The 12,249-nt window shown below is 37.6% G+C and overlaps 1 protein-coding gene across 2 annotated transcripts in view; it reads right to left on the reverse strand.

The window, feature by feature from the left end:
- Positions 1–12,249, reverse strand: part of LOC127631839 (roundabout homolog 2-like) — a 555,763-nt gene that overhangs the window by 13,753 nt on the left and 529,761 nt on the right. For both annotated transcript variants that reach the window (XM_052110211.1, XM_052110210.1), the window contains exons 26-28: positions 5,118–5,277; positions 3,053–3,316; positions 972–1,180 (exon numbers count right to left, since the gene is read on the reverse strand). In XM_052110211.1, coding sequence (XP_051966171.1) covers positions 972–1,180; positions 3,053–3,316; positions 5,118–5,277 — 633 coding nt within the window. The remainder of the gene's footprint in view (positions 1–971; positions 1,181–3,052; positions 3,317–5,117; positions 5,278–12,249) is intronic.

Consider the following 12,249-nt stretch of genomic DNA (forward strand, 5'->3'; position numbering starts at 1 on the left):
TATCCCCAAATGCCTGAGCAAACTAGATTTAAATGCTGCTATATTCAAGTGAGGTGGAAATAAACACCCCGCACACACATAATGACAAAATGATGTAGCTGTTTACACACAGGCAGTGGGCGAATCACAGTATTTCACAGTGTCTTTCTCAGTAGGCAAACAAAGCTGCCACATGTTGTTCACATGTGAATAAACCATGAATGTTTTTTTTGCTGTTTTTTTGTAAACATCAGCAATACAATCTCAAAGTGCATACTGGACTCAAAATATACTGCTTTGAGATTAGAAACTGTTACTGACATTTTATCTTATCTTTGCGCTGCACATGCGTTTGCATTGCAATTTGATATGAGGACAGATCATATCGTTTGTAGAATTGCACCAAATGCACTGTATTATAATTAAAAAAATTTAAAAACATTTTTATAATTATATTTTTCCCCTTTGTCCATACACGAATCCTGCTATGAATTAAAAAGATAAAAATCCCAGATTATTAGAACAACCGTTATATAACATGCAAATGAATTGGAGTGAATGCATAGGGAAAAAATTTATCTGCATTGACCATCTAACAGTGCTCCAAACCGAATGAAGTTTCAAGGTGCACTCAGTATATATTTTGAAGTATATAAGTTTTACCCCTAAAGAAATCAATTAAGGTTTAAAAAATATATTTCAAATCATAACCACTCACATGAGATGAAGAATCTCATGATACATAAAATCAGTAACCTAATAAAAGCTGTTTTGCACTGCATTGCATCCACACCACTAGGTGTCAGTGCAACTCTGAGAGGAATATCGCACTGGCCAGCTCATCATAAATAATCTTTAAAATAGGTCTTTTTGCTCTTTTAAAGAACAATGAAATGTTCAACATGTAAAATAATTAGTTATATAATTTGCTATTCGTTATTCCAGCTTTGAATTATTGGTTGTGTATGACGATAACCAAAAAATACGCTTACCCGTAACCGAGCTGTCCAAGTTGTCTATGCTGGAGCCTGGCGTGTGTTCGATGCCCCTAATTGGTGGTGACATCTCGTATCCTTCGTCCTCCTCATCGTCGTCATCTTCATCAGGGATGTCTGTCTCGATATCAGACACTAGGGTGCTGGAGACGTAGCCCACGGGCGGCGCTGGGGCCTGGGGCGGGTAAGACCCACTCTGCATGTGCCTGCACAGAATTCCAAACGTCAGACACAAACATAGCATGCTTTTCATAGCATGCATAAGCAAGTGAGCGTTTCAAGAGATGTCAACAGTAGACAAAGGGTGTCAATGAGCGACAAGCCTAAATAAAAGAGAAATGCGTGGGGTGTGCACACTGTCAGGTGAAATTTGGTAGTCCTAGAACATTCCTTGTCATGTCTCCAATGAATCAGAACAATTCGGCTAATTCAGGAGCACTACAGTTTGCATGCTAACACAATGACCTGCTAATTGCAGCTTGAAGAGGATAGAATGGCTACGACCACAGGCATGTCTTTGCTGTGGCTGCCACCCACTAGACAGCTAGGTTCGATTACAGCCCGACTGTGTCTATATATATATATATATATGTGTGTGTGTGTGTGTATTGGTGTGTTTGTGTAGCGCTGTTGCTTTGAAGTGGTCTATGACAGGATTTGGATAAAATTATGGGCTCTTCCCAGTTGTCAAAAACACATTGTGAGCTACGTACTTATTATGGAGGTAACATGACATATTTCTCCTGACAAGAGAAGCCTGTTCCCTCAGTGCCGACTGTAATAAGTGTAAGTCGGTTTCTTCGAAAAGACAGGCTAAAGCTTGGGCTTAGCAAGGGGGCTTTACGAAAAACACAGTTTGGGGTGGATGACTGAACAATTGTTTTGATTTTTAATTCAGCTACATTTAGTTGTATTCGATTTGAATATGCAGAGGGAGGGACAATGTGTCCCTTATTTTTCTTTGTCCTATCCCAATTAAACTACAGAAAACTACAGTGTCCTCTAAACATTTTGAATACGTAAGGACACTTTAACATTTATCAATGCCTTTGTATTATTTGACACAATTTCAAGCCAAGTGGCATTTGTTTTAAATACATATTGAACTAATACATTTTAAGCAACATTTTTACTGTTTTTTTCGGTGATAAACTTGATAATAAAAGACATATATTGTTCAAAATTAAGACAAAACGTATTGGAACACGTCGACCGTTAAAGGAATATTCCGGGTTCAGTACAAGTACAGCTCAATCGACAGCAGTTGCCACAAAAATGAATTTAATTTCCTCCGTTTCTTTAATAAAAGCCCAAATCTGGGTTCCAGTGAGGCACTTATAATGGAAGTCAATGGTGGCCAATTTTTGAACATTGAAATACTCACTTTTTCAAATGTATAGCCAGAAGACATAAATAAAGAATATGCATGTAAACATGATTTTAGTGTGATAAAATCACTTAGTAATCTTTTCCGTGTAAAGTTATAGCCAATTTTACAACTTCGTTACCATGACGATTTAATGTCAATAAATCCTAAAACGGCTGTAAAAATTATGATTCAAAGCACTTTACAGCTCAATTAATACATACGTTTTAACAGAAAAAAATAAAATAAAATAATGTAATGTAAAAAAAAGATTATATGCTTCACATATCTGCCTTTAAACCCACCAAAAATTGCCCCATTCACTTCCATTGTAAGCGCCTCACTGTAACCTTGATTTTTTCTTTTTTAAAGAATTCAAAATAAATCTTTGTGGTAATCAACATTATACTACAGATGCTGTTGATTGAATTTAACTTGTGTTGAACCCAGAATATTATTTATTGTGATGAACTACAGTACACCTGTTGTTACTCTGCTAGGGCACCTGTGTGAACTTGAGGGGAACTGACTTCATACATCAACAAAAAAATCACCCTTAAAGTCATTAAAATTTATTGCAAAAATGGGTCAGTTAGTTAGTTAGTTCTGAGAAAGGCTCTAGCCTTATTTGTTAGTTGGGGCAGTTGGAGGTAGTAGAAGATCTTGGGAAATCTATTTGGAAACTGATGCTTTAAGTTCAAGAGTATCTTACCAAATCTGTTTGGCCATGTCCAGCTGGTAAGCACGGGTTAGTTCATCAAGGTGGGCCTGGAGCATGGGCTGTATTTCCTCACGTGGAGAGGGGCTCAGTGTGGCTGTGGACTGTTTGCCAAATGACACAGCTGCAGGCGAAGAGGCAATGCCCCGGATGGGAGGAGTGGGCACCCGTTCTTCTTCTTCCTCCAGCTCATCATCTAAACCCTGGTGCAAGTACGTCTGCACAGGCAATGGTGGGCCCCAGCCATCACTATCATAGCTGGAACATATGAGGATGGAAGAAAAATTCAACCAAAGAAGGACCGAAGACGGATCCCTTTTGCACTTCATTACTAATAAAAATTGCTTACTATACAAAAAACGAAACAAAATCCATTTAACACCTGGTGGTAATAGTGAAACGTTAATGCAATACGAGCAAACAGCATAATTTACACAGACAAGAGGTGTGTTTGCAATGAGAAAAACTTTAAAAAACTTTAATCGAAATACTCTCAATGCAGTGCTATTTTACCTAGTTACACAGGATTGTGGGTGGTTAGGGAATAAGACCCATGTTTTAGAGTTAAAATACCATGTGCAAAACAGCCAAAACTGTTACACGGCAAAAATAATATTTAATACAGGCAGTTGAGGCAGAATGACTGCATTTTTTATTTCCCTGAACTGTGCTTATACTTGGTGAAATAATACATGTCATAAAGCCAATGTTCATTAGAGGAATTTGTCAGTGCACATCTCATAGGACATAACAGTTTTAATCTAAGCCATTAAAGACAGTGGTGAGATTTACAGTGCAGGAGACTCCTCATTTGCCAGAGAGCCTATTAAGGCAGATGACTCTCCGAGATGGAAATTAACGGGGTTGAAAGGCAAGCACACCTCTCAAGGCAAGACATTTAATTTGTTTCACTACTTTCATGTTTTCTTGTAACTGTACAGATGGGCTGATGCTCGTATCACACCAGGGTGCGGTGCCGTCAGAGGCGAAAGTGCATTAAAAGATGCTGAGCATGAACAGTTTGTCAAATCCAGTTTTAATACTATCGCACACTGGCAGGAACATCCCATCTATTGATAATAAACAATAAATGAATCACTCAGTAGTACTGTGGCTTGATGAACTCTCTGAGGAATAAATATATGCCACTAGCTGATTTTGGCTAGTACTGGCTAGTACTGGCTGGTAAGAACAAGTTGCTGAATAAATCCATATGGACATCATCTTTAAAACCACCATTTGCATCATTGATTCAGGAAATCCAATGTTTAATTACATGGGTCATCATCTCGAGATATTATAAACATGACCAATGAATTTGCAATTTGCAATTATAATTGGGGAGAGTGGGGTAAGATGTGTCACATCCTTAATCTAGCAAACCGTGTGCAATTTTTGTCACGTGACCATATTTTTAGAAAGGGGAAATCACATACATTTGCATGTGATTGAAAGATCCACATAAGAAAAGTAATGCACATTTATATTTTTTATCCTAAAAACAGTAACGTATCCAGGTAAAAATATATACAATATGCTTTTTGGTAAATTGCCATTGCATAGAATCAAGTACATTTTTGGTTAAAGATTTTCCATGAACAAATGAAGCATTTTCCCCAAAATGGTAGCTGTGGGGTAAAGTGTGCCAGTGGCTCGACAAGTATTGATAGTGATCTTTATATCTAAATACCATCAATAATATTACAAAATGTTGAAAATGGTTTTGCCACATTAAAATATGTTAAATATTAAACCTTTTCCCAGCTGGATATCAGATATTTCAGATATTCCCCAATGACTCATCTTACCCCTTCACATGACACAGTTTACCCCTAACATTGGGCAATTTGTGTCACTGGACTGCTTGTTTTTATTGGCCCTATTTCTATTGCCCTGTCATATAGATGTTCTTCCCTCTAATTTCAGTTTATTTAATCAAAATTCTAATTCAGTGTTTTAGTTTGACATCTTTCTTATATTTTGTCAAACGTGGCACAGCTTACCCCACTCTCCTCTATCGACTGCATATATAAGTTTGTATAACTGGTTGGGTCCATACCCTCCTCCATTATGGTGTTCTGATGTGTAGTGGTCCATCTCTGTGCCCGGAAGAGGGTGGACAGGAGGGGGTGGCAGGGGGACGTTAGCCCAGCTGGATCCGTTCATCTTGGAGGGCTTGGCGTTTGCTTTGGTCTTCTTTTTCTTACCGCCTTTCCCACCTACAACAGCAAGAGTGGAAGGGATCTGTTAAAGTTAGAACACAGAATAGGCATTGCCATGTGTCATGATTAGCATGTTTTCGCCTTACAAGAACATTGATTCATTCACTACATGTTCCTGAAATTCTTTATGCTAATGGAAGGCTTTTGAAATGCAACTGTCAAACTCAATTGCACACATTTTCGCATTTCGATGTACATGTCTGCTGCTCCTGAAATAGTTGTTCTTTCTAAATTCACTGCACACAACTGCTTTCAATATGTTCCTGAGCTTGACACAACCATAAAAGCAATCTCAAGGCTGCATGGTGAAAAGGAACTGTTTACAGCATGTCAACGGCTGAAATGCTTCAGGGTGTAACAGAGCGCGGAAACACAGAATGAAAAATGACTTTATAGACCTTCACCATACTCTTTTACCATGATTGCATCACATGTAACTTGGAGGAATGTCTTTGCTCGCGACTTCGGAAAGTATGCCCTTCATTTTCTTTAAACAAAGAAAAAAGTACAGAGAAAGACAAAGAAATGAGTGAAACTGTTCGGGAAGCTACTTTGAAACTGCGACTTGGCAAGCTAATCATAATTTAAAGTAGTTAAACAACAGTGAAGCAACTATAAATGTATTTATGGTGTGTTCATGTCATGTCAGAATTACTGCAATTACGAGATAGCAACTTGTAGGTTCTACTCGAAGCAATTCACGTCCTCATAACACCAAAACAGCTTTGTTTTTGATTACAGCTAAATGTTCATCACCAAATTAATTCCTTAATTGAGAGTGGTGAGTGGTGAGTGGTGGTGGCGTAGTGGGCTAAAGCACATAACTGTTAATCAGAAGGTTGCTGGTTTGATCCCCATGGCCACCACCATCATGTCCTTGAGCAAAGCACTTAACTCCAGGTTACTCCGGGGGGATTGTCCCTGTAATAAGTGCACTGTAAGTCACTTTGGATAAAAGCGTCTGCCAAATGCATAAAGGTAAAATGTAAATTCACCTCTATATGTTCTTGGAAAAAGTTGAAGAACTAAATATATGCTCCAGGCATCAATGGTATGCTGCCATATTGGTTATTTTTACATGAATCAACGAGTTACGAGTTCTAGGAAGACGTGAATGCTTTTGGTAATTCCAACATGACAGGAATGCACCAATTGTTACACTACAAGTTACTGACAAAAAGTAGATTAAACTAGATTAAAGCTGTTTAAGGGGGTGATATCTTTTTAGATATATAACGATCCTTTGACAGTAACGCTTTACAATAAGTTTGTATACATAAACATTAGTGAATACATTAGGTATCATTAATTAACAGTGGACAATGATTATATAGGTAAACATTTAATCCAATAATGTAGTGATTTTGTCACTCTACACAGCAATTTGTTGAGAAATGTGCAAAACAGGTTGACATTAAATATTTACATTTATGCATTTGGCAGACGCTTTTCCAAAGCAACTTACAGAGCTCTTATTACAGGGACAATCCCCCCGGAGCAACATGGAGTTAAGTGCCTTGCTCAAGGACACAATGGTGGTGACTGTGGAGATCGAACCAGCAACCTTCTGATTACCAGTTATGTGCTGTAGACCACTACACCACCACCACTCCATATATATAATATAATATAATGATGTAGTCTTTTTGCCGCGCAACGCCGCTATTTGTTGAAAAAATGTAGCTTGTTTCTGAAAATCAAGTCATTTTTATTTGTATAGCGCTTATCACAACAATCATCATTCAAAGCAGCTTTACAGAAACTTACATTGTAACAGGAAAAGCTACAATATTATGAAAACAGCTGAACTACAGTCACATTACTGAAAAATGCAGTTATAAGCGAACTAATATTCCTTAGTTACTACACCCTAAAACTAGTCCAGCATCCGAGGGCATGAGAATACATTTGTTGAGACCACTATCTCTTTGGGTGGAAAATTTGGCAAACTGTACACTTAACCAAAAATAATAGCAACTTGATCACGCTCCAGTGCGGTGTTGTAGGTATCATTGTAATTGATCACCCTTCTGTCATGATTTCATTTACAAAACCATCTAAATGTAACAGCCATCAAAGACAAATTAAGACATTTAGGGACTAGGAAGTGATGTATATGTGTGTCCTCCGCCAGCGGCATGCAGAGGCGGCAGGATTCATTACTGTAAATTATTAATGGTGCCGCTGGCAATTTCTACATGACCAGTGCATTTCGGTGTTTTGCCAGATCCTTCCACGACTTAAGCCAGGCATAAAATAGCTGAGGCTGATGGAGCTAGACACACAGCCAAATGGAAATGGGGGGGAAAAAAACCGTACGTCTGTTGTATGGGATCCTATCTGCCATCTCCTGCCTCTCTCTGCCAATGGCCTCTAATCGCCCCTGCCACCGCAAAATGTTCAGATTCAGGCAGCCCTGCACCCTGTGGCTTCAAGCATCGTGTTATTTAAAATGATGCCAAGACTTTGACATGGCTATAAATGAAATCCAAAAAACTCCACATTAGCATTGGGGATGCTACTTTGAAAGTAGCTTTTAAAGCTACAAGCTTCAGTCAAGCTATGCTTTTGATATCTCTTATTAGGTATAAAAAATAAAAAATTCTCTATCGTTTATTTTTTTTAAATAACTATCTGTATCTTTGTGGTACAAAAGCAAAGCAGGTTTTTAAATGCATGAAGTATTACAGCATTCATGAAAGCATTAAACTTGAACAGATACATTTACGCTAAATACAACTACAAAAAAATCTAGATTACAGCCTAATTTCTAATGTATTGATTAATTTTTTTTTTTATCAATTAAACTGATTCACTAGGATGTATCAGACTTTCCAAAGCTACAAATGAGTGAGGAGAGTGTGCTCGATTAGTACCTCAGTCCGTTCACTTTTAAAGGTAAAAAAAAAAACGTACTGGAAAAGCGAAACTGTTTGTAGTGTTGGGTATCGATACAGATTTCACGTTTTGATTCGGATGCAGAAGCTCTTGATTCAATTCTAATTTTGAAACAATTTAATTTGATTCTGATTCATTTTGGTATATTTCAGTTATAATGCCATTTTTTCCTAGCTAATGCTGTAAATTATTCTAGGAACTTGGTACATGAAATTATATATTTTTTTTTAAATCCTCAACAGGGCCCAAACTGCGCTATTCAATTGCTATTTTAACAGTTATAATAATATATGACCAAAGTACATTTTAGAGTAAAAGTAAAATCAATTTCAGGATTGTTCAAATGAAGATCATGATTAATCGGAAAAATCTATATTTCTATGCATCCCTACTGTTTTTAAAATTGAAAAACATTCCTGGGGTTACTAGCGTTGCCACTCTCCAACACTGATCCAAGTTCAGGGCTTGTTGTGGGCGATCAAATGATGGCCTGCCCTGAATCTTGGCCAAAGCAGAGAAGAGAAAGAGAGAGAGAGAGAGAGAGAGAAAGCGAGAGAAAGACAGGAAGAGGACTGTAACTATGCGCTGCTTAAGGCAGATTTGTCATACGGCGGCTGACGTTTATGATACTCTCGGCAGCGGGCCTATTAGAGAACGTTCTTATCGCAGGAAATTCTCGCTGACGGTGCGCTATTGTTCCAGCTAGCGAGGGAGAGCAAAAAGCATTAGGAGTCTTGTGGAAGAATGGAAGTGTCAAACGAAGATGAATAAAGCATGCTAGTAATAAAAAAATAACAACAGGCTGGAGGCAGTAGTGGCTGGAGTGGATGTGTAGTGAGGGGAAGTAATTGGGTTTTCTAATCGTTCCTCAGGGTGATGCTGGGCTTCAACCAATAAGTGGAGAGATGGTGTGATCGCTCAATCAATCCCTCACTTCCTCTTTCCCTCTCTCTTCCACCCGCTGTTTGTCGAGGAGAGGGCATCAATAATGTAAACGAGTCTCTGTTGAGGAGCCCGAAGAGGTCTTGAAATTACGAATGTATGAAATGCGAGGAAAAGAGAGAGACTGGTTGCCGTTGGGCGGCAGTGACTCGACTGACAAATATGAGGTCGTTTCCTGAACTAGGCCATGAGTGCACTGAAAAATGGCCTTGGATTAAGTCTAAATACTGGTTGAAAGTCTCTTCACGTCCTGATAGAAATCAATAATTTAAGTGGTCTAAATATAAAAAAATATACATATCTTCTGTGGAAGGGACAGGACTAAAAGATGATCGACCAATCATTGCATTCGGTCTGAATGTAATGATAGGATGTCCTTCCTGTCTGTCAATCTATATTTGCATACCGCCAGACAATCACACGTCATCAGCGCGGGTTCCTTGACGCTGTGCAGAGCGAGCGTGAGAATTCCGTTCATTATTATTGTACTGTCTAACCTGTGAATGAGACATGAGGTAATCTGAAACCGTTGCTATCGATTCCACCAACTCATCTCTACTCCTTGCGCTTAGACTCTGCTATGTGTGTGTGTGTTCATGTGTGATAGAGGAGGCGTAGCTTTGGAGACACCTCTGAAGCGAGGGTGGACTCTATGCTTTCAAAGCTAGCTTGCTAACCGCTAGCCTCTCTGGATTACACACCCTAGCTTTAAGGCAAGTCAGGTCAGTCAACAGCCATATTTGTAGTCTACTTTTAATCTACTTCTGTATTCTAATCTACTTCTACTTATTTTAAATCTTCAAAACTGTTGGTCAATGTTACATTCAAAAAAGGTACTTTTCAGGCTGGTACACCTAGTGCACAAACAAGTTCTCAAGTAAAACATTAATAAAAAAAATAGACCATTGGCTAACTGCAAAACACGAATTTCAACATTGTGATGCCTCGATCTAAAATACAATTGCCTCTTTTAATTGAAAAGCCAGATTACAGTTAACCATATTTAGTTTAATGATTCCTCCCATTCATATTCTTTCAAGTAGCCTGTCTCATCCTTATAATGTCTATATTGTGTATTTTGTAGAATGGTGAAAGAGCTAGGCAGGTTTCGGAGATTGAGATGAATATTTCATAACTCTGGCTGAGTAAAGTGCCACGGCATATGATCTTTATTAACACGTCAGCGAGAGTTTGCTCATCTCTGATCTGTTCTGTCTTGTACAATGAATTATGGTCTTTTTTTATGGTCTGGTGAATAGATAGTTTAATAACAGTATTCAAACATAATTGCTATTTAATACTCATAACAAAGACTTTGTTTGACTCGTGTTTTTCAGATTTAGAGACAAAATTATATTACCGTTTAACAGTTGTTTGATTAAGTGCCATTGCCTTCTGAAGTGTAGGATGGTAGACCAATTTAAAAAGTCCCAACTGCAAAACTTTCCCAATAATTTCATTTCTGGGATATACAATGAGGAAATATTTTGGAATTACTTTGGATTGGAGCCCAAAATTACTCACTGAAAACACATTAAGTGCATATGCTAGATTGGAAACAATCCAGTAAAACTTTCTTTTTGACCTTATTTGACCTTTCTATAAAAAAAATGCAAATGCACTCCTCTCCTATCCTTCATCCTATCCTCTCTGCCCTTCTTTTAAAGTCCAAAAAGATTCTTTAATTTTCCTCCTCCACTAGGAAGAGGCTATCAAACTTTCATTTATTGAGATGGAAAATCCAATAAGGGAAGCGAATAGATATGAAGGCCATTTTTTCCTCAAAGAAAGTTTTAAGAAAACATAACACATTGCATTGAACTTCAGATATGTAATTCCTGTGTAATTTGTCTGCATGTATAAAACAGTTTTATGTTAATCGAGTTATTAAAATCAGACCCACCTACAATGCCAAAGTTTATGAACTTAAACATTTCATTACATCTTCTAAATGTTATATGCAACTGAACAAGGTCTGATTGATTTAGTTTGGTGAACCGATCTCACTCTTGTACAAAAACCCTGGCCTGATGGAGGTTGATTTGTTTGACCTAAATCTTCCCTTGGAGTCCTAATTGTCATCCATCACACACTTGAGCCACATCCTTGAGATCTTCCATCTAATGTCTGATGCTTTGTTGAATTACTGCACAGTTAAAGTGTTGGCATATAACTTGATAAGAGGCACATACTGTATACAGCGAGACGAGAGGATGGGGTCGTCTCTGTGTCCTATAAACGACATTGTAATTTTCAGTACATGAATTTTATTGTAGCTTGTTACCATAAGAGGAAGGAATGGGGAAAAAAGCGAGAATCGTTTCAAATCAACTCACTCATGTGTGGTGTATCTGTGTGTTTGTGCTCAAAAAGCAATAGTAAATGTATCTTGCAACTTGCATTTAAATTAACACTCTGGCTTCATAAACACAAGGTTAACGACTATGTTAAAAGATACTGAACTGAATAACATCTTGAGCAAACTGGTGAAACTAAATGCAGAATATCACAGTTTGACCAGATATTGTCATGCACCGTTCTCCTTTGTGTAAGTTGAGGAACCCAAGCATGGGATAGGAAGGCATTAAATTAAATTAATTCAAACTCCTCATTATTTTGTCAATTGTGCAGTAAAATATGGTGATTAAGGTACAAAATATCCAATCAACTGGCTAAAAAAAGTAATCAATCTATTAGCAATCAACCAGCAAATCAATTAACTCCTAAAAATCTTCAAACCTGTCTATGTCTTAGGTCTTAAAGTTAACATAAACTTAACTTTTTTATTGCATGTTCCTAGTCTTATTGTGAATGATTTGCTCCCATATTGGGTGGATTTGCTGTTGATTTGCTGTTGTTCTTGTTATCCCATATGAGTACAAGAATAAAAAATGCATTTTGTAATCCATCAAAATGTAATAACTGCATTGTTTTTGCACACTAATGCACACTTTTCATGAAATACAATAGAAGCAAAAAGCTTCTTAAAATTACGGAAGTAAAATGGGTTGTGAACTGTGATTCATGTTGACTTTAACTTTTCTACACTTGAAAATCTATTGATTACGGAAACAAAATGGGCTCAACATTTCCTGTTGACATTAAACTCAACTTTTCAACACTTGAAAA

This window comes from Xyrauchen texanus, chromosome 38 (genome assembly GCF_025860055.1).
Source record: "Xyrauchen texanus isolate HMW12.3.18 chromosome 38, RBS_HiC_50CHRs, whole genome shotgun sequence".
In the NCBI taxonomy this organism is placed as follows: domain Eukaryota; kingdom Metazoa; phylum Chordata; class Actinopteri; order Cypriniformes; family Catostomidae; genus Xyrauchen; species Xyrauchen texanus.